The following is a 23,244-nucleotide window of genomic DNA, read 5'->3' as shown; positions in this document are numbered from 1 at the left end:
AGCACTGCTACTTGGCTCTTCAATGAGCCCCAAGCAAGTTCTCTGAGATGCAGTAAAACCAAAATACAGATTATCTGGATGTTTAAATATCTAAAACTTCTAACAGATATGCTTTTTTCAGTTGCTTTTAAGATCTGCCAATTAAGAACACTTAGGCTTATCCCATGTTTTTCTTGATTTCTATTATTATTTTGGCTTCTACCACCTCCACTAGGAGACTATTCCATCTATCCACAAACTTTTCTGTGAAGAAATATTTCTTTATTATTCCTGAACCCCCTTTGTTCTTAAACTTCCTTTTCATTGAAAAGTGTTTAATGTGTATTATCAATATCTTTGAGGTATTTAAATCTCTATCCTATCACCCATCTCCCTTTCTTTCTTTTTGGGTTATACACATTAAGGTCATTGAGTTGGTACCAAATTTACTTAAGTGCAATCACCATTAATATTGCAGTTTTACTTTCCATTTGCATCTGAAGAGGTAGGAGGGTGGGTGTAACATAGCCCAATTAAAATTACTTTGTACATGTGTGCAGAAAGGCTGTTTTTAAAAGATGACCAGAAAGCTGTGACCCAGTGCAGATTTTAGTAGACATATTCACTTGGTTTAATTGCTTGTTCTTTTTTTTATGCAGGACTCTTACAGACGAATGACAAAATTGCTCTCAAGGAGATCACAAGACAACTGCAGCTAGAAAATGTGGTTGGAGATAAAGTTTTTGTAAGTATCTTTAATTAGCTAATGCTAGATTGTTTTATGTCTTATAATGGATGTCTTCATAGAGAATTCCTAGTAGCCGCTAAATGTTTAGAATCATTTGAAATATGGTGTTTCCACCGCTGAAAAAATTAATAGGCGAGTGTCCAGGAAGGAGCAGTCAGATGGTGTCAAGTAGTGGGCAGAGGTCAGGGCTGGCAGCAGGTAGACAAGGTCTGGGTCCAGGCTGAGTTCAGGGTAGACAGCAGGCAAGAGTGTAGCCGGATCCAGAGGAAGGATCAGAACCAGAAGTTAGGCAAAAGAGGAACAGGACAACAAGGAGAAGACACAGGACCAGGGACACAAAAAGGTCAAGGTAGGATCTGGAGAGACCAGGCAAGGTAACAGAGTCAAAAAGAGAGCAACATGCACTGTAAGGCAGGAGGACCTGTTGCTGATATACCACCTGGGAGCACGGCTTGGGTTTAAATTCCCAGCCGGGGCCAACTTCAGGTAATGACGCCACAGATTTCCCGCCGCAGGGCCATTAAGAGTTGGCATGCGTCTGAGGGGGAGACAGCATGTAGCATCCTTGCCACTATGAGGCCCGTGGCACCTAAGGGTGAATGTGGCCTGTCACAAGACATCCCGCGGCTAGCCAAAGTGTTACATTAATCAGACAGTATAAATGGTTACTCTTTTCAAAGAATCTGAATATTTTGATCCTCTTTAAAGCAGCAGTGCGTGGAAAAACTTATGTCTGTTGACTTGCTATTTAAAGCTTTTGAAAGAGGTCTTGCTTCCTTAAGCCCATTATTGTTTTATTTGTTAACATTTTTTGATCGCTTTGTGCATGAGCTCTAAGCGATTTACATAATAACATACACGATAATTCCAAGTAACAAAATAACAGATAACATAATTATAAAACAATCTACAATCATAAACAAACATTCTGAAAGGAAACAAACTATAGTGTGCTTTATTGATGGTCATCAGAATTCCATGTGGGCATCCTACAAATGTATAAAGTACAAACAATGCACATAGCTGAAGACTGGTTTTGTTTTGTTTTTAAAAAATTTATTAATCGCTTAACACAATTGGCCTAAGCGATGTACATAATTACACACACAAAATTAAATCTAAAAGTTTCACAGAAACTAAACTGAACAATAAAATTTAAACTAACAAATATTATAAACAATAACAATCATCAAAAAATAAGGCTAACAAACAAACCATTGTCACATTTGTATATGAAGTCAGATGACATTAACTTCATTACAATACATCTCAAGTACACTATTAAGAAAAAATTCTTAATCAGTTAGATAACATTAACTTCATTACATTATGTCTCAAAAACACGGGTAAGAAGAAAATCTTTGTAGGATGTTTTAAATTTCTTAAGATCATCCAAAGATCTTAAATCCAGAGGAATCAAATTCCATTGGGAGGGTGCCGCAACTGAGAAAGAAGTCTCTCTAGTACTAAACAAGCGAGCTTGACGAATAGAACTTCAAGAAGGTTCAGTTGTGAAGATCTCAGACATCTAGCTGGTTTGTGAATTCTCAAAAGAGCATTAAACCAATATGGAGAATCACTCATACGAAGTTTGAAAACAATCAATCCTATTTTAAACAAAATCCTTTCGGAGACTGGTAACCAGTTAAGATTGCATAAAACTGGTGATATCCTATCAAAACGTTTTAGGTTAGTTACCAACCTAGCAGCGGAATTCAATAATAACTGAATTGGCTGAATTCGACACTTCAGTAACCCAATATACAGTCCATTCCAATAATCAATGTGCGGAAAAATGATAGCTCGTACCACTGTCAAGAAATCTTTTTCATGAAGCAAATGACGTAAACCGACCAGTAATCGCAGTTTGAAAAAACCAGTTTTGAGGTGAGGGGAGATTTTAAAACAGGATGTGGCTATAATAAAAGGTGCACAACTTTTTATTCCAACAGAAGGGAAGTATAAAACAAATGCCATTAAAACAAAAATAAGTTAAGACTTCACATTTCCCACTGAACGGAAGTTCCTCTGCATTCAGGCATGTCAGTTCCCACCAGTGAGTTATGCACCTCTGCCAGGAGATGAGATGGAGTAAAAGCTGACATCACGGATATATAGTCCTGCCCTGAAAGCCCGCCAGGGTTCTCCATCTCCAGCAGATGATGGACATGCATTTCCCTATTGGGGATTGCCTGTGAAAAAAAAAAAAAGGAAGAAAACTAATACAACTGGAAGATGAGATGTTTATATGGCATCACTTGCCTCCTGAGGTAACCGTCCGGTCCCTCCTTCAGTAGAGAACCTTCAGTCCAGTAGCCTTGGGTGACACAGACTTTAAAAAATAATTAGCGGTTGCAGGCTGAGAGGGGCTCGGCAGTCAAGGCTTTCGTCCTCTCTTCCCATAGCTAGGACCCGTTCCTGCTCTCAGCCAGGGAGGGCTGCGCTCAAGTGAAAGTTTTTACTTTATAAAAAAAAAAAAAAAAGAAAGAGATGAGGATCTCGTAAGTGAGGAGTTTTCCTACTGTGTATGTTTCCTTGGCGTTTGACTTTTCCCGCTCATGTCTCTGGGGAGTTCTGTGAGGTGTGGAAGCAGTTCAGGCACAGCAGGTTGAGCAGCCTTTTGGCTAGGCACTGCTCTCGGGCTTCTCCTTTTTGGCACTTGGTAGCCTCGGCAGTTAGTCCTCACAAGCCTGCGTGTCTCATGCGTCTACCTCCACGTTTCCTTTTAAGTGCGCATGTGTTCCTGAGCTGTTCTTTGGACACACATTTTGTGTGTCTAAGTTGGGCATCCTTTCTGGATGCACATTTTGTGCGCCTAGTATGAGCGTGCTTTTTACACGTAAGTACCTTGACGCATGTTTTGTGCATCTAGCTGAGCGCATGTCTGAGCACATTACAACCACGGTGCCAGCAGTAAATAAGTCTGTGCTTATCTGTTTGTGCTGCATGCCACATCAGGGCGAAACAGCCGGAACTTTCTACAAACCTGCGTGACACTGTCCATATGCTGATTTTACCTTTCTAGGATCCATCTCCTCGGTCTGAGGGGAGTGGGACCGAAGGTGACAGAACATGGGTATCCCCTCCTTTAGTTGATCCACTGGCTGAGTCTTTAGGGGCCTGGAATACAGCCAGCCTCCTTTTCCTGGGAGGAATCCTTCCAGGGATTACAGACCTTTCTACAGGTTAGATCGTCTGAGTCGACAATACCTACTAGTTTAGGCAGATTTCTCCTGTGTCTGCCACCATGGTCAAGCTCCGTGGCGCAGCATGACCTGATAAGGTTCTATTGCATGTGGATCAAGAAGACAACGATGATGACGGTGGCTCCCCTGTTGAGAAAGATTCCCCCAGATTTGGTGCCACATAGAACTCTTCTCTGTTTCTTTCATAGAAGTGAGTTGCTGAGCCTGATCTCTCATACTTTAAAGACCCTCAGTGTGGCTGGGGGTGACGACTTGGGGGTGTAGAAGGACTCCATTTTAGTCATCCTACGCAAGGCTTCATGTTTCTTTCCCCTCCTGGATGCGATTCAAGAGTTGATTGACCTAAAATGGAGTGCGCCCGAGGTGACCTTTAAAGAGGGGTGCATGTCTTGGTGGGATTGTACTCCTTGGATCCACAGGCCAGAGAGCAGTTGGGTTTACCGAATGTGGATGCTTTGGTATATTCTGTCACTAGGCAAACTACCATCCCGTGGAGGGAGGTGCAACTCTTAGAGATGCTCAGGATAGGATAATTGAGACTATCTTAAAGCAAGTCTTTGAGGCAGTGGCAATGAACTTGCAACTTGCTTCTTGTTGTGCCCTGGTAGCTCGAGCTACCTTACGTCTTTCTCAAGAATCTGGCAGCACAGTTTCAGATAGTGGACCGTGGTAGAACTGAGGGCTGCCACCTTGGCTGATGCGGGTTGTGATCTGGTTTGCACAGCCACCAGAGGAGTTGCTTCTCTTTTAGCAGCTAAGCGACAGCTGTGGCTGCGCAACTGATTGGCAGATACTATTTCAAAGTCCACCTTCACCAAGCTACCCTTCAAGGATTCGCTTTTCTTTGGCAGTGAGTTGGAGAAAATGGCAAATGGGGGGAAACTCAGGTCCCTCATTTTCCAGAGGACAAGAAGCTGGTTTCCTGGACTTTTTGGGCAAGTGGGTGCTTTTGAGACTACCAGCATTTTCGGTCTTATAAGGAAAGTTTTCCCAGAGATTCTGTCCCTTCTGAATATCTCAATCCTTTCATTCCCCAAACGCCTCAAAAGGGTGCGAACTCCAGAAGTGGAGTCCCTTGATCTTCTCAATGAAGATTTGCGGTCTCTCCTGTTTGAGCAGGAGATAGGTGGGTGCCTATCTTGTTTATATCACAGTTGGGTCCATATTACTTAAGATCAATCGGTCCTAGAAGTGGTTCGGGACGATTATGCTCTAGAATTTCTTCTCCAGATACCTTTGATATCTCCATTCATCTCTCCTCAGAAGAGGGAGCAGTGGAAGCTACTTTGCAAAGGCTGTTGGACCTAAAAGCAGTGTTTCCTGTTCCCAAATTGCAGCAAAATACAGGCAGTTATTCCATTTATTTTGTTGTACCCAAAAAAGAAGGGTCCTTTTGACCCATACTGGATCTCAAGTCACTCGCTTCAGGTTGGAAATGGTGTGCTCTGTCATGACGGCAGTACTGTCAGGGAAATACCTCACACCTCTGGATCTAATAGAGGCATATCTGTATATTACCATTCACTGGGAACATCAACTGTTCCTACGGTTTGCCATTCTGAATCGTCATTACCAGTTTCATACCTTTCGGGCTGGTCATTGCATCCAGGATCTTTTCCAAGGTCATGGTGGTGGTAGCAGTGGCGTTATGCAAAGAAGGCATTCTGGTTGACTCTTATCTAGACGATTAGTTGATTTGAGCCAAGAGCATGGGAAAGAGTCTTTGGGCTTCTTGCAAGGTAGTTTCATTACTCCAGGAGCTAGGCTGGATGGTGAATCAGGCCAAGAGCAATTTGTAGCCGGCTCAAACTCTGGAGTATCTTGGAGCTCACGTTGATATGAAACAGGGCAAAATATTTCTGCTGGCGACTTGAATCCAGAGGTTGAGTTCTAAGCCTGATAAACACTATTTGCACAATAGTGAGGTCTTATCTACAGGTCCTGGGGTTGATGGCTGCCGCGTTTGAAGTAGTTTCCTGGGCAAGGGCATGTATGCAATCTCTTTGAGCATTGCTTTCCCAATGGAACCCACAGTCGCAGGACTATGCAGTGAGGCTGCTCCTTCCATTGGAGGTGAGGTCTCAGGAAAGGGGATCATCTCAGGAAAGGAGTTTCCCTGGAGACACCAGTTGGTTAGTGCTCATGACAAAAGCGAGCTTTCTGGGTTGGGGTCACTTTCAGGAGTTGATGGTGCAAAGTCGCTGGAATGCAGAGGAGCGGCAGTGGAACATCAACCGATTAGAAGCACAGGTGGTACGATTAGCATGCTTGTGGTTTACCGAGCATCTAGAGGCTCAGGCGATCTGAATAATGTCAGACAATGTGACAGTGGTGGCTTAGATCAATCAGGGAGGAACCAAGAGTCAACAGGTGTCTGAGGAAATAGATGCGCTCATGGTATGGGCGGAGCAACATCTTCTAGGCATATCCGCCTCTCTCATTTCCAGAAAGGACAATATTAGAACAGACTTCCTCAACAAGAGAAACTTGGACCCAGGAGAATGGGAGCTGGCAGACAAAGCCTTTTAACTCCTTGTGGACCACTGGGGCCTCCTGGACCTAGACCTGTTGGTGACTTTCAACAATGTGAAATTTCTGTGCTTTTTCAGTCTGTCTGGACCTGAAAGCGCTAGGCATCAATGCTTTTATTCAGGCATAGCTGCGCAACACCTTGCTGAATGTGTTCCCACCCTGCCCTCTGATAGGCAAGATCATCCAGAGGATTGCAAGTCAAACCAACACTGCCCTTTTAGTGGTGGATTGAATTCTGAGGCCATGGTATGCCGATCTCTAGAGATTACTGGTGTACTGTTCCCTCAGGCTACCACCTCAGAAGGATCTGTTGTGGCAGGGATCCATTCTACACAATGATCCAGGTTGATTTTGTCTTACAGTTTAGTTATTGAAAGGGTTCGATTGTTGAAGCAGGTTTATTTGCCTGCTGCAATTTCCACCTTATTTCAGGCCAGGAAATTTTCTACTTCTCTAGCCTATGTTGGGGTTTGGAGAGTTTTTGAGTCCTGGTGTTCTGAGCAAGGTTCTCGACCTCTCAAGGTGGATATTCCTTTAATTTTGGAATTCTTATAGGATGCCTTGCGTAAAGGCTTAGCTCTTATAGAGGGCACGTCAATGGAGGGCCTTTGTCTTCCCATCACGATGTATCCTGTTTCATGTAGGGAATTGAGCATCTTCATCCCCCTTTGCGACTTCAGATGCCTCTGTGTAATCTTAATTTTGTCCTGGAATTCTTGGCAGGTCCAACCTTTCAGCCGCTGCCTGCTCTTTCCTTGCAGCTGCTTACCTTGAAAACTTTTTCTGGTAGCAATCTGTTCGGCATATTGGAGCTGCAGGCTTTTTCCTACAGTGAGCCTTTTCTGCGTATGATTCTGGGAGCGGTACAGCTTCGGACTGTGCTCTCATTTTCTTGCCAAAAGTGGTTTCAGCGTTTCATTTGACTCAGTCCATTTCCCTGCCCACTTGGACAGTGACAGGAATGGAATTGAGTATAGTCTTCTGCATTCCTTGGAATCAAGCGACATTTGCTGTGGAACTTGGAGGTGACTAAATCTGTCTGGAAGTCTGATCGCTTGTTTGTGCTCCATGATGGTAGTAATCGGGGAGCACTGGTGATGTGGGTAATTATAGCCTGTTGGATTAAGGAAATCGTCATGGCCATCTATGTGACTCCTGAGGTTCCTTTGCTAAAACAGATTAAACCACATTCCATGTGGGCTCAGGCGGTATTGTGGGCGGAACTTCATTTGTTGTCATCTGCTGACATTTGCCGGGTAGAATCTTTGCACACCTTTTCCAAGCATTATCGCTTGGATGTTCGGGTTAGGGAAGAACGTGGGCGGAATTAACTGGACTGCTGGCATCCTCCTGTCCTCTTTGGTATTAGCTTTGGTACATCCCACTGATAGGGATCAGCTTGCCTGAATGCAGAGGAAGGAGAAATTACTACTTAGCTGATAATTTATTTTTCTTTGAGGGCAGGACATTCCCCGAGGCTTAAATTTTGGTTGGCCTTTTTGGGGAGAACTTTGCAGAGAGTGAGTCCTGCTCTTTGAAGACTGCTAAGTGGCTTATCTAGCCCCTTATTCAGTGAATGTTACTACTTTTGGCTGAGCTCGGTGTTCCATTTGGGTTGGAAGCCTGAAAGGTTGATCATTAATAATAATCAAGTATAATCAGTCTGTCCACAGTTTGGCATTCCCAGAGATTACTGGCGGCTGATGTCAGGGCAGGACTGTGACATCAGCTTTTGCTCAATCTCCATCTGCTGGCAGAGGTGTATAACCCACTGGTGGGGATTGGCCTGCACTCAGAGGAAAGGACATTATCAGGTAAGTAGTAACTTCTTCTTTGCAGCCACAAGATGCGGTGGCTTCTCAACCATATGTATCACAGTGGCCAGGCATGGAAGTGACCAAAAGGGTATATTACACTGGAAATGCAGAAGAAAACAGATGTGATTCCAGTCATTTTTTCTCTTAAGGACATCTGGGAGTTCCATAATTCACAGCCTGAAACATTATGGTCTTGATACTGAATTAATCGTATCTTTTTAAAATCTGGGACAGCCAAAAGACCTTTTGATGTGTATTGTAAGAAACCAGTGGGAGAGTAGATGACAGGTTTGGGAAAACCACTAGGTTCAAGGCCTTTAATAGTTTTAAATACTAATACACAACTCCTTCCACAACCGCCTACTGTGATTCAGGCTGCCTCATCATAGTCAATGGCACCCCTGTTGTTGTGCCTGTTGCACGAGTTGCATGCCATTGACCTGATAAAACATGAGTCAGCCTGTAGCTTGCTAATCACCCATATATGAGGACTACCATCCTGCTAGTCCTGGGAGAAAGCAGAGTTGCTTACCTGTAATAGGTGTTCTCCCTGGACAGCAGGATGTAGTCCTCACGAATCCCACCCGCCACCCCGCGGAGTTGGGGTAGATGAGACCGAAGATGAATGGCAAGCAGCCCATTCACTGCATACAAAGACTAGATCCAGTATATGGCCTAGCCTATGTGTAGGGACTTGAGTGATTTGAAACCATCCTAGTGAGGACATAATGGATAAGAAATTCACTGCTGTTAGAGAGAATGCATCTACATGGAGATTGAAGTCTTCTAAGATTATATAGTGTTTTTCATATAAGCTTTTGCAGTGAGCAGGTGGTCAAAGATGAGCAATTAGCAGTTAAGTAACCAGACATAAACTCCAATTTTGTGATGAAGTAAAAAAAAAAAAAAAATCTTTAAGGCTACCATAGTTACAGTGGGGACAGGAATTACATTGAGGGAGATTCTAGCTACAACCAGGAGGCCACTGCTGCCACATCTAATATCATGCAGTTTAGAGAAACAGAGTAACTAGGTCGTTCTGGGTGATTCAGTAGCACAATATCAGAAGATAAGAGCCATGGTTCAATGACATACAGTAGATCTAAGGAACTGGCCTTGATTAGATCTATTAAAATGGGGATTTTATGACGAGTTGACTGAGCATTAATGAGATCAAGTGATAGTACACCAGGATTAATAGCATCAATGCCATTGGAGATGTCGATGTGCATAGATATTAAGGCAGTGCAATTGCTTCCTGGGCTACCATGCTTGGAAACTTTCAGGCCGATACATCATAGTCAATGGCACCCCAGTTGTGCCTGTTGCACGAGTTGCATGCCATTGACCTGATAAAACATGAGTCAGCCTGTAGCTTGCTAATCACCCATATATGAGGACTACCATCCTGCTAGTCCTGGGAGAAAGCAGAGTTGCTTACCTGTAATAGGTGTTCTCCCTGGACAGCAGGATGTAGTCCTCACGAATCCCACCCGCCACCCCGCGGAGTTGGGTCTGCTGCAGTTTTATTATTTTATTTTTCGCTTGCACTTATTGCTACAAACGAGACTGAAGGGAGACCCCTGTGGCTGCAGGGATCATGGCATGCTGAGCATGCTCAGTGTGCAAGTCAAAAGTTTCTAGAAGCTTTGACAGAAAATTTTCCGTGATAGGGCTCAGTCCAGTGATGTCACCCATATGTGAGGACTACATCCTGCTGTCCTGGGAGAAGACCTGTTACAGGTAAGCAACTCAGCTTTCCTCAGAGTAGGCACCTTTGGAGCACGTGGGGGTGGGGGGTGGAAGGAATGTTTTTGCCATAGGCAGAAGTATATTCATTTTCTGGGTAGATGAAGGCATGGGGACTAAAATCACTTAAGACCCAATTGAAGGTTTCTGTGCTGCAGTGTATAGGAAATGTATTTGTAGCGTAGCCTGAATTAGACCTTGTAAGTGTCTAATATTTAGACTTTCATTGAATAAAACCTTGATAAATATTGGCAATATATAGAGATTGAACCTGGCCTGTAAAATGTTACATCGCAAGCTCATAAAAATAACAGAGTAATAACCTATTTGAACAGTGTCTTTAGTATTTGATAAAGAATTTTCAAACTGTTTTTTTTAATGAGACAAACATATTTGTTTATAAAGGATTTTTTCTTTTTAGGGAAGCTTTGCAGAAAACCTTGCATTTCTTCTTGAGGCTCTAAAAAAAGGTAAACATTTCTTGCATAAAACTTAAGATTCACTCTTACCCTCTGAATCTTTGTGAAACAGGGCTCAGCATACTCTTATATAAAACTTCCCAAGCAGACATTTATGGCATCTGTGGAACAGGCTGGCAGCAGAGTTCTAGAACACTGAATGAAAGTTTCCAAGGCAAAGGCAGGAGAAAAACCAGCGGTGCATCTGGTATTACCCAGTAGGGATATGGGTGGGATGCTGAAGTTCAAGGAATTAGCCATGATTACAGCAAATGTCACTGCTAGATGAGATTTGTGTCTATATTTGGAAATAAACAATACATGTCATAATATTGATTTATCACTAGCAGATTTAAAGCTGGACTAACATAATGAAACAAACTGCTGCATAGCAAATGAAATCAGAAGGTTGGCCTCTCTACACTGGAATTTTCTCACAGAGAGCCGCCATCAGTTTGTTCCAATTTTATTGTTTTGAGGTGGTAGGCAGGCAGAAAAAAGCACAAGATTTCCTTCATATTTTAGAGGAGGGGGATTCCTCAGCTTTAGCCTTCTACTGTCACTTTTATAATCTATCTAATTAAAAGTTTTCCTTTAGCCTGTTTCTTGAAACTTTTAAAACTTTCTGGTGCAGAAAAGACAACTTCAAGATCAGGAGTGGTGAAATAATTTTTATAGCAGGGGTTCTGAAAATGCCTTTATGTACTCCAGACAAGGTAGCTGCTGCACTTTCAGTGCCTGGATCTGGCACCTATGTCTGAGTTGCAGACTGACAGCTTCCTAGATCCTATAGTTCCCTTAAGCAGGCAGACAACGGATTTCTTACATTATAAAAATGTTCAGTATTTGAAGACCCTCATGAGAAAGAATAGTTTGACATGTAAACTCTATTTAAATCAATTTGACTTAGATGTAATCCTGGGATTAAAATTTGCACTCTCCCAAAGATAAAGAACTTCACATAAATTCCTTACTATTATATCTTATTTATCGCGTTTATAATGCCATCATAATAGGCATTCCCGGTGATAAAAACACCTTCTTGGCCTTATTTTTTAATAATCAGCCATGTTCATAACTTTTTTTAAGTACATTTTATATGCAATTTAAAAACATAGGGGTTATTTTCCAACTTGCGTTATGGCATTTTCGCATGCATTAAGGCGTTTTCGCATGCGAAAAGCACGATAACGCATGGTGCAATGCTAATCTTTAAAAGGGAAGGAGTCGGCGGTGGGATTTTTGTAAAAGTGGGCTGGCTTCGCACTTTGCGAAGCCATAACGCATGGTATCACGCAATTTTAATGCAGAAAATAACGACATCTTTTTCACTGGCGTTAAGCTGTGTGATCTGCCCATACCGCAAATTGTGTTTTGGGCATTTTCAGGGAGGGGAGGGGATTGAGATGTGGGGGGGGAGAAGGGAAGGGGAGAGAGAGAGAGAGAGCAAGAGAGCCTTTGGGGGTGGCACCATAATAAGCAGCTATGTATGCTACTATAGGAGGCCCACCTAGTAACTCAAGGTGAGGTTTAGGTAGTAGTGTAGGGTTTAGGGGCCACTTTGACAACCTAGCTAAGTTGAGAGAACATTGTATAAATCTCATCATTGTGTGAGTTTCCTCACTCCGAAGTTCATCAAATCTTCACAAGAGTGAACTGTTCTGTTCGTACGTCTCACTCTGCACGTCAAAGTGGCCCCTAACCCCCCTACACTACTACCTAAACCTCACCTTGAATTATTAGGTGGGCCTCCTATAGTAGCATAAATAGCTAACTACTACAAGGGCCTTATAGATAGTCTCTGTCTCTCTCTCTCTTCTCTCCCCCCCCCCCCCCCAGTGGTTGCAAGTAGGAAATGCAGTAACGCACTTTGCGGTAATACCTATTTGAAGCGCTAAGATAATGCACATTGCGATAAATAGGCTGTTACCATAAAACACGCCTCTCTTCCTATCACATGCAATAGTTTGATGAATCTAGTCCTTAGCTTGCAACAAGGTCACCATAAATCCAAAAAGAACTCTCCGACATGGGTCTGTGTTTTGTGTGCCTTCTTCAATCTTAATCAATTATAAAGGATGTGTTATCAAATGATGGCTGCACACAGCATTTTCTTCATAAAAACAGTCCCTCTGAAGAAGGCACACGAAACACAGACCCGTGTCGGGGAGTTCTTTTTGGATATATGGTGACCTTGTTGCAAGCTGAGTTTTTAAATTGCATATAAAAAATACTTTAAAAAAGTTATGAACATGGCTGATGATTAAAAATAAGGCCAAGAAATTGATAATAGGAATTTGTGAAGATAATAGGAATTTGTGAAGTTCTTTATTTTTGGGATAGTTTCTAAAGTATGAAGAAGTTTAAACACAAAGCACTATTGCCAGCTTTTTTGGCTTTATGCACTATTATAATTGGCCAAAAATATATAAAAAAAAGTCTATGAAGTCTTTTGAGGATTACCAATTCTTATATTTCTTTTAAATGAAGTAAGTAATCCCTTATTATATAGAAACACAAGGGAATTTCACTTTAACAAAAATTTTATTTAGTACTGGGATTAAATATAAGGAGAACACAGACTTGATGTAAAGAAATTTTGATCCAAGCTTTACCATATTGCTGAATTTCCCACAGACTACTTCCTGTTTTGCATGGAGGTAAAAATTTGCTACAATCCAAAACTATTCTAGACAGTGTCCTAAGAAGAAAAGAGAGCATTTTGGGGTTATTTTGGTGGCATATAAAGCTGCAGATTGATTTCAGGAGAGGAAAGACTGGGACCCATTTTCTGGATGCCTGAGAAGTTTCAATATTAAAAAAAAATTAATTAACTAATTTAGATGTAAAATTTGATATTTTAAGGCACTTTGAGTCTGTAAAACTTAGCAAACTATCTTAGGCCACTGTTTCCCCTTCAGACCTGATCAGGTGTGCCACGGTAAAGTCACCACTGCCTGATCCTCAGATTCAGACCAACACCTGGGCTCTGCTCTCAGCGCCTCACAGCAACAAGAAACACCAACAATGGTTGTTAAACATGTAGAAGCTCCTTTCTTAGAACATGTATAGTCAATATGCCTCCCCTTCCTAGCTACAAAATGAGCCCTAGAATAGGGAAATTAATAAGCACTATGCAGAGTATGGATAGCAGAGGTCCGCTTTGTTCAGCACACATAACTTTCCCCCATCTGAGCTTCCTCCTTTGAGTCCTTCCAGTCTTTCTTACCCCATAGGCTTAATGAGACAGGCAAACATGCACTGAGCACTAGATGTGACCTATTCTAAGTGTTGGGAGCAGCAGCAATGGAGGAGCTCTGGCAACCATGTGGCTGCCAAGGTAACTAACTGAGCTGGTTACTTGTGTCACACTTACGTCTCCTTTCTCTTGCACATATATGTAGAGAAAACTGGTCCTTTGTGATGGGATCATGTAGGTCTTGGCCCCTCACCGCCCCCTTCTTTAAATTTCAAAGAGACTGGCAAGTCTTTCAGTGCTTCCGTAGCTATTCTTCTGGCCATATGAATCGTCTGCATGTCTGCTAGGGATGTGAATCGGGCTTCGGACGATTGAAAATATCGTCGATATTTTCAAAATTGTCAGAAATCGGGGGCTCTCCTAAAACAATAGGAAAACCCCACGATATTGATCGTGGGGCTTCCCTTATCATTTTGGGGGAGGGCGGGAAAAACGGCACACAAAAATAACCCCTAAACCCACCCCGACCCTTTAAAAGTAACCCCATTTTGGTTCCTGGCACCCGACGGCACGAGTGCAGGAGATCGCTCCCGGAACCCCGCTGGACCCCCAGGGACTTTTGGCCAGCTTGGGGGGGCCTCCTGACCTCCACAAGACTTGCCAAAAGTCCAGCGGGGGTCCGGGAGCAACCTCCTGCACTCGGGCCGTATTGCCAGTATTCAAAATGGCGCCGGCGCTACCTTTACCCTCACTATGTGACATATGATGGCAAAGGCTACAGGTGCCATTGGTCAGCCCCTGTCACATGATAGGAGTACAAGATGGCGCAGGCCATCCAGTGCTCCTACCATGTGACAGGATTCGGCCAATGGCACGGATACCCTGTCACAAGGTAAGGGCAAAGGGCCATCGGCGCCATTTTGATTAGTGGCAGCCGACGGCCCGGAGCAGGAGATCGCTCCCGGGACCCCCACTGGACCACCAGGTACCTGTAAAAACGTTTTGGGGGGGGTCGGGAGGGTGGGGGAAGCTAAGGGGTTACTTTTAAAGAGTCGGGGTGGGTTTTTTGTTTATCGGCTGGGCAGCCGATAAACAAAACGCGATCAGGCCCGATGGGAAAAAACCCACATGTGAATCTGAACCGGAATCCGAACCGATTCCGGTTTCGATTCACATCTCTGTCTGCATTGCCTGCTCCATGGAGATTGGTGTGCAACACAATTTTTGTAAATATATTTGTGCCTTGGGCTTGAAAAAGTTGGGAAACACTGACTTAGTCATTAGAGCAGGAGTGCTTCCAAACTGTCTTATCATTGGAGTGATGATATGGAAAAAATGTAAAGACTGCTGAATGTATGGCTCCAAGATCAGAACCGAGATACAGTGCCTTGCAAATGTCTTGGCACCCTTGTATATTTTCCCATTTTGCTGTCTAAAAAATACAAATCAGAGTTCAGTAAAGTAGGAGTTTTTCCCTGATCTAAACAACCTATTTTACACTTTCATCATGAAAGAACAATTATAACAATATTCCAAAAGTAATTAAGAATAAAAACCCAAAAAGTCTTGACTGTATAAGTCTTCACACCTTTTGATTCAGAACTAGGTGGAAGGCCATTTTTCAGTAATAACAGCCATGAGTCATTTAAGAAAAGTGTCTACTAACTTTGCACAGTGGAATGATGCAGTTTTTGTTTCATTTCTAATAGTTTTATTTATCTATTTATTTTTGGAGGGAAAAGGTTCTGATCCAGTTATACTATAGGCTGAATTGATCAGTAGAAAGTCCTCCAGGTCCACAGTCCTGCAACAACAGAAGAAACAAAAAGAAAAGATGTTTTAATTTGGCACGTGCAAGTTCTTTTTCTACCATTCGCTTGCAAGTACATTTTTGCTTAGACAAGATATCTTTTTTTCTAGATAATGCAAGACCTGAAATTTCCCCATGCAGACTGCTAGATAAAGGGTCGTTTTGCTGACTTTTTATCAACCCCAGTATTTCAAGATCTGAAAGTGTTCTTATCATATCAGTTGCAATACTCAGTGCTCAAAATTAGATGATAGTTCTCTTTATGGAATTTGTCTCCCTCTGCTGATAAAAGGAATAAAATCCAGTGGTCCAAACTTATACAAAAGCCTAGAAAACCAGAACCAACTGGTAAAACATTATTCCTTTACTGTTGATAATTTATCTTCAGGAATATGTAATAGTGTGAAAGGAAGACCCAAAGATATTGTAAACATATTTATTATATTGTTTTAAATTTTACTTGAGTAATGTCAGTAAATATGCATTGAAAAAGGTACTTCAAAATTATTTGTATAGAATACACCATATTTAAGCAGTGCTGCACAAAGACCCACAGTGGCTACTTTCTACACCTTGGAGCTTGCAATGTAGTCAGGACAGACAATGCATAACAATAAACATGAGCAAAAGTCTTTGAGTTAAAAGAGCTATGACTGAGAAGAATTAAAGTAGGTGGTTAAAGATGAGATTAAATTGAGGATATTGAATAAAATGTAATAAGATGTTGAGGGAAAATGAGTGTAACTGTGTATAACTGAAAAGGTTAAAGTAGTCAAGTTGATAGCTCTGGGGGACAAAGGAAGTCCATTGGAAATGTGCAAGCACGACACTTAATGACCAGACTTGGGGTGTACATATACCATGTTTCAGAGGGAACTGCAGTTTGTGACCTCTGGCTGAGGACAGTTGTAATGGTTGGGCTAATGGGGGGGAGAGAGAGAGTTACAAATTATTGGGGGAGCAGCTCTGGATAGTTGTGAATGAAGGCTCATAGGTCCCTAGCCTAAGCAGAGGTCAATTCTAGTTGAAATGGAAACCCAAATAAGCAGAAGGAAACTGCCAGACCTCCTAAATGCAAGTAGTCAAGAAAATGTTTGCTTACTGTTTATGCTGGTATCATTTATAATTGTTTTATAGGTGACCGGACAAGCAGCTGTCCAGTGGTGTTCATATTGGACGAATTTGATCTCTTTGCTCATCATAAGAACCAGGCCCTGCTCTATAACCTTTTTGACATCTCCCAGTCAGCACAGACACCTATCGCTGTAATAGGACTTTCATGCAGACTGGTAAAAATGTCTAGTTAATGTCTTAATTTCCAAATTATTTCCTGAATAATCCTGAGGATTTTTTTTCTCCTCATGTTAGAAAGAAAGGGCTGATTACATTGGTGTAAATTCCAAACCTAAGTTCTGTTTGGAATCCTAGTAAGTTGCTATACCTTTTAATGGGCCAACAAAAAAGGTATTGTCGTGTACAAGCTTTCGAGACCTTTCAGGCCTCCAACATCTAAAGAAGACTGAGCTCTGTGTTACTCAAGGTCATGCTTTTTTGTATTGGCTAGCATTCGTAACTATTTACTTGATTAACCTAGTTTAGAAGTTAAATATAGTGGGGTAGGCAGGGTCCGGGAGTGCTGTGAGAGTGATGCTCACTGCCTTCAAAAGGAATGAATGTCTAGCATCACTCAGTAATGACAACTAGAGGTGTATATATAATATGTACAATACGGTCATTATAATAAAATAGTTCCTGCTTAGCTACTCAAGTTAACAATATGGGTGGAGAAATTTTAGTACATGATGGACCACATGAGCTCCTACATCAGGCCATGTTATATAAGGCGAAGGGGAGGAGAGGGAGGTGCAAGTGAGCAGTGTAGAGTGGAAATAGCTGATCTCTCCATGAATCCCCAGCCACAACCATCTGTTTCTGGGTGTCTTGCTTCAAGCCAGATTAAATAGATTAAGGAGCCGAATGCAGCCTGCGGACTGGAGGTTTCCCACCACTGTCATAGTGAGACATTCCAGAGTGGATATTGTGGTAAAACATTAGCAGTTTCCAAGGTAGTCAAAGGTACTTTGGCCTTCAACCTCATGCCTTACAAAACACTGAAAAAGAGCAGAATAAATATGCGCAAGTAATAGTCCAACACATGCTGCGTTCAGTTTTAAAATCCGGATTTACATGTGTAAATCCCCAGAACACTCTTGACCTGCCCCAAATCTGCCCCTTTTTTCATGCATTCTGTTGCACATGCATAAATGCACACATTTTTCTGGTTTTAAAATTAAAATTAATTGCTCGTGCTCTGCCCATATATTCTTGTATATGGGTCTTTTAATGCAAGTAACTCTTTTAAAATGCACCTCTTTGTGATTATTCTTTTCCCTTGTTTTGGGCTTTTTGTTAGTTGTGTTTAACTTTGTACAATGTAGAGACTTCTCTTCACATGTCTTAGAGATTCATTGAAACATACAATTTGATCACAGATGTGTAAACTTTTGTGTACATACAAATACAGACATGCACACAGGCTGTTTGGTGGGGTTTTGTTGTTGTTTGTTTGTTTTTTAACACCATCATTGGTTAGACTTTTCAGTATTATAGATATTATCCAGAACTATGGATTCTTAACCTTTAAAGATGTTCTGAATGATTTGGTCAGTATTTTTTTTTTAATGACATAAGCCAAGGTTGTCATGATGCACCAGGGCTCTCTTACCTAGTTGAACTGGATTTGGATCAGCTGCCATTTGTCTTGTGTTTTCATCTGCTTCAAAGTAACTTGGTAAAATGTTTGTTTTTTCTGTGATGGCAGAAAGGCTGGGATGGAGAGGGATGCCAGAAACCCCATTTTTTTCTCTGTATTCAGTTAACCTAACTATCTGAGATAAATATTTATTCTTCCTTGAAAATGGAGTCCCTTGAAGAGTTCTAGTTTTAGAGAAAAGAGAAAATGTTCCAGTTCAAAACATTAAGGGAAGAAAGCTTTGCATGATCAAAGTGTGGGTGCTTGTGAAAGAGATTTTGTTAGAGAGCTTCTGTCTTTTTAAGAGTGCATGGGGAAAACTTGCTGGTATGGCGGTCACTTCCCTTAACCAATAAGCCTTCATACTTTTGCAACTCCATTATTGCTCTCTGCTTTAAAAGCAGGGGGAATAGATGAAAAGGAGAATTTTTCAGACAGCAACCAACAAGGACATTGAATTTTACGGTCTGGGAAAACAAATAAGCATGGGGGTAACTTGCAGATGTGACTGTTACTATTCTTAACCAATAAGCCTTAAACTTGTGATGTAACTCCAACATTGCTCTCTGTTTCAACAGCAAGAGATAAGAGATAATGGGGAATTGGACTCAGGCAGCAACCAACAAGGGACCTGACTTTAACGGTTTGGGAAACTAAGGGCCAGATTTTCAAAGCCCTACGTGCGCCGGGCCTATTTTATAAAGGCCCGGTGACGCGCGTAAAGCCCCAGGACACGTCTAAGTCCCGGGGCTTTACAAAAGGGGCGGGGCAGGCTGCCAGCACAAGCAACCTGCACCTGCCTCCAGGCAGGCGCAAAAGGTGAGACAAACATTTGGGGGAGGGGGGTTAGGGGTGGAAAGGCTTGGGGAAGAGGTGGGAAGGTCAGGCTAGGGGGGAGGGAACGGGGAAGACCACGGGCGTCAGCGCACGCAAGGTGCACTAGTGTGCACCCCCTTGCGCGCGCTGACCTCCGATTTTATAGCATGCGCGCGCATGTTACAAAATCGGTTGTACATGTGCGTACGCCGAGTAGCCTGCGCACACGTATACCCACGTGTACATTTGAAAATTACCCCATGTGTGGGGGTAACCTATATGCCATGGCAGATGCCACCCCCTGATGCTACATTATAGGGGAGACCTTATGGTATGGCTGCTATCATAAGCTTGCTGGGCAGACTGGATGGACTGTTTGGTCCTTTTCTGCCATCATTTCTGTGTTTCTGTGTCAAAAGTTAGTAATTGTTTAGTAAAGAGATAAACTTAAGTCTGATCTTGGGCTGTGTGAAGATATGAATCATATGCTATTATAAATCTTTATATGTTTTTAAGCACACATGGTTGATGAAATAGAGATGTGCATTTTCATTTTTAGGATGTTCTGGAGTTGTTGGAAAAACGAGTGAAGTCACGGTTCTCTCACAGGCAGATACACCTGCTGAATTCATTTAACTTCCAGCAATATCTAAAAATATTTCAAGAACAATTACTATTACCTGCAGAATTTCCAGATGTGCACTTTGCAGAGAAATGGAATAGTAATATTCAGGTACATTAACATAAATTTAAAAATGTATTTGCTTTCGTTTAATAGTGAAAAAAAATAAATTAATGGACCTTGTGGCCCAGCAAGCAAGAGAAGAAACTCATCTTTGTTCTCATGTACCAGACTCTGTCTAGATCACTTTAATATTGTGCTGCAAACAGGCTTTTCTCCTAGGACAAGCAGAATGGTAGTCCTTACAGATGGGCGACATCATCAGATGGAGCCTGGCACAGAAATCTGTTGTCAGTTTCTAGAACTTTGACTGGCACACTGAGCATGCCACTATCTGCGAATCCACGTGGGGTCCCCCTTCAGTCTCTTTTTTTCCGCAAAGTAGTTGCTTCGCTGTTCTGGAGCTCTACTCTTACTTGTTTGGGGGGTTTTTTTCCAACGTTTTTACCACGCTGGGTCCCTCTTCTCCGGTCAGTGCCGTCCAGTGGCGTGGTAGGTACTATTTTTCCCTTTGTTGCGGTCAATTCCTGGTGTGTCGCTCCTGGGTGGCCGCCAACCATCAATCTCTCGCCAGCTGTTTTTTATGGCTCCTGGTTTTTGATGCTGCCCCCAGTGCCCGTGGACCATGTCCATTACTGATCCACACAAGGTTTGTATCCTCTGCCTGGGGGCGTTGCACAATGTCCACTGTGGAAATCCCGAGGGCGGCTGTCTCGGTGACTTCCAAATTCCCTACCTGCCTCACCTCCAGGGCAGGGACTTCTCTAGTTGTTACCTTTCTTACCTCACAAGAAGTTCCCAATTTACTGCCTGAGGTTCGTGGCACTCAGGGGTTTTCGCTGCGCTGGCTTGCTTGTTATAGAAAACACTCACAGCCTTTGTATTTCTCAATAATACTCTTTATTATAGAAAGCAAAGAAAAGCCAGAAAGAGAATACAGGAAAGATACAAGTTTCCTGGGAGTGGCTTGGAGCGTCTAACCGTGACGTATTACCGAAGCCTTCTCAGTTTGTAAGCTATACATTACATCCTTATATACTAATATTGCTACAATGTTGTTTTTTTCTCTTTTGTTTTGGGATGGCTCCCTTTTTTGGAGGGAGAACATTTACCTAAATTAATGATGTCAAAGTACTATTATCTTGATACTCTCCCCCCATTCCGTGTTAGCTAGGCCTTGAGCTGGAGACAGTTCTTTACATAAACTACTTCTGTTTCTCATCCAAGGCCTGTTTTGCCTGTTCATAAAAACAAAACACATTCCTCTCTCTTGTGCAAAACTGTTCTATTAATTTCATTATTAAATCCAGATTATTAAAACCACAGGTGCCATCTGTGTGTTCAAATGACCCCCAAGGGCTGTCGTGCCCAGCTGGATAAGATGGAAAAGCTTTTTGGATACAAAAAGTCTGATCCATCCACTCCAGCAATGTCGTCGCATTCCAAGTTCTTCGACTTCCTTGTCGCCAGGGACAGACTGGTGTGAGGGGTTTAACTTTGATCCCTTTGCCTGTCCTACTTTGAAGGTACTGGACTATCTGTGGCACCTCTCCACAGCTGGCCTGAAAACCACCTCGGCCAGGGTCCACCTGAGTGCCATCAGCAGCTACCATAAAAGGGTTGCTGGTGTGCCCATCTCTGTGCAACCCATAGTAGGACAGTATATGCAGGGCCTGCTTCAGCTGAAGCCCCCCTTCCCCTCCGGCCTCTTGTTGTGTCCTGGGAGCTCAACGAGGATTTGGCACAACTCATGCGAGATCCTTTCGAGCCTATGCGCTCCTGTGATCTGAAGTTCCTCTCCTGGAAGGTTCTCTTCCTGATGGCGATCACTTCTGCTCATAGGGTCAGTGAGATTCAGGCCTTGGTTTCGTATCCATCCTATACCAAGTTCTTTCATGATAAGGTGGTCTTACATATGCATCCCAAGATCCTGCCTAAGGTGGTAAATGATTTTCATCTCAAATCAGTCCATCATTCTGCCCACGTTTTTTCCGAGGCCACATTCACACCAGGGCAAACGGGGTCTGCACACGTTGGACTGCAAGAGGGCCTTAGCTTTCTATGTAGAACGCAAAGCAGGCCACAGGCAGTCCACTCATATCTTTCGACAAGAATAGATTGGGAACTGCGGTGGGCAAGCAAACTCTGTCCACTTGACTGGCGAATTCTCTCCTTCCGCTATGTATAAGCGGGCCTTCAGCTTGGAGGCCATGTTAAAGCTCACTCTGTGAGAGCTATTGCGGCGTCAGTGGCCCACTTACGGGTGGTCCCTGTCGCCGAAATCTGCAGGGCTGCAGTGTGGAATTCTCTACACATGTTGGCTGCCCACTACTGTTTCGACAAGGATGGTCTGCAAGACAGTAGCTTCGGCCAATCTGTTCTTCGCATCTCTTCCAGGCTTAAACCCAACTCTCCCTGCCTAGGACCCATTGTTCATGTCAGGCTGTCTCCCTATGTTATCAACAGCACCACAGTTATTTTTGCGCCCGTTAGCACCCGGTTTGCTGCTTATTGGTCATGGTTGTGACAGGGAGCAGCCTGTAGCTTGGTATTCCCCCATCTGTGAGGACTACCATCCTGCTTGTCCTAAGAGAAAGCAGAGTTGCTTACCTGTAACAGGTGTTCTCCTAGGACAGCAGGAAACCTGCCCGCCACCCTGCGGAATTGGGTTCTTCTCTGGTTTGTTTTATTTTTTCTCTTGTGAATTCTGTTACAAGACTGAAGGGGGACCCCCGCGTGGACGCATGGATAGTGGCATGCTGGGCATGCTCAGTGTGCCAGTCAAAGTTCTAAAAACTTTGACAAAAGTTTTCCGTTCCGGGCTCCATCTGATGTCGCCCATCTGTGAGGACTAACATCCTTCTGTCCTAGGAGAACACCTGTTACAGATAAGCAACTCTGCTTTCTTTGAAAAAGTCATCTTCAAAAATAGCTGAAATATATTTAAAGTAAAAGCTTTTTTAAAGTAGCACGGCAACTTAATCTTTTTACGCTTCTTTAGTAAAATAGTGAATACCAGTAAAATTTATAGAAAGTTTGGCATCAGTATATTCAGTCCAGTTTTTAAGGGATTTTTGCCTTCACTATCTTTTTTTTTTTGTGTGTGTATTGCTGAATTGTCATAAGCACATATAGGATGTTTTTTATTTATGTATGTATCCTTGTTATGATTTTGGGGTTTTTTTCTCTGTCGTCAAGCATGCCCTGCAACCCCCTTTTCTGTTTTCTACTCTGTCTAGTAGCATACCTTCTCTCCCATCCATTCTTTGATCAGCAGCATCTCCTTTCTACCACACATCCTTTGCCTAGCAGCTTTCTCCCCCCCCTTCTTCTCCCCCCCTGCCCAGCAGCAGTTCAACTACCTACATAGCAACAGAAGCCCTTTCTCTCCCAGAATAAGCAGCAGCCCCCTCTTTCCTACAGCCCCCTGTCAGCAGAAGCAGCCCTTTCACCCTCTGCCCAGCAGCAGCAGCCGCCTTCCTTCTCTCCTCTCATC

The 23,244-nt window shown here is 42.9% G+C and overlaps 1 protein-coding gene across 10 annotated transcripts in view; it reads left to right on the top strand.

Moving 5' to 3' along the window:
- ORC4 (origin recognition complex subunit 4) overlaps nucleotides 1-23,244 on the top strand; it is a 179,691-nt gene that overhangs the window by 85,361 nt on the left and 71,086 nt on the right. For all 10 annotated transcript variants that reach the window (XM_029605426.1, XM_029605431.1, XM_029605433.1 and 7 more), the window contains 4 exons: nucleotides 639-724; nucleotides 10,453-10,501; nucleotides 16,636-16,787; nucleotides 19,626-19,799. In XM_029605426.1, the coding sequence (XP_029461286.1) occupies nucleotides 639-724; nucleotides 10,453-10,501; nucleotides 16,636-16,787; nucleotides 19,626-19,799 (461 nt within the window). The remainder of the gene's footprint in view (nucleotides 1-638; nucleotides 725-10,452; nucleotides 10,502-16,635; nucleotides 16,788-19,625; nucleotides 19,800-23,244) is intronic.

The sequence above is a fragment of the Rhinatrema bivittatum genome, chromosome 6 (assembly GCF_901001135.1).
Source record: "Rhinatrema bivittatum chromosome 6, aRhiBiv1.1, whole genome shotgun sequence".
Taxonomy (NCBI): domain Eukaryota; kingdom Metazoa; phylum Chordata; class Amphibia; order Gymnophiona; family Rhinatrematidae; genus Rhinatrema; species Rhinatrema bivittatum.
The sequence above is the reverse complement of the archived record's forward strand: the minus strand, read 5'-3'. Positions and strand labels throughout refer to the sequence as shown.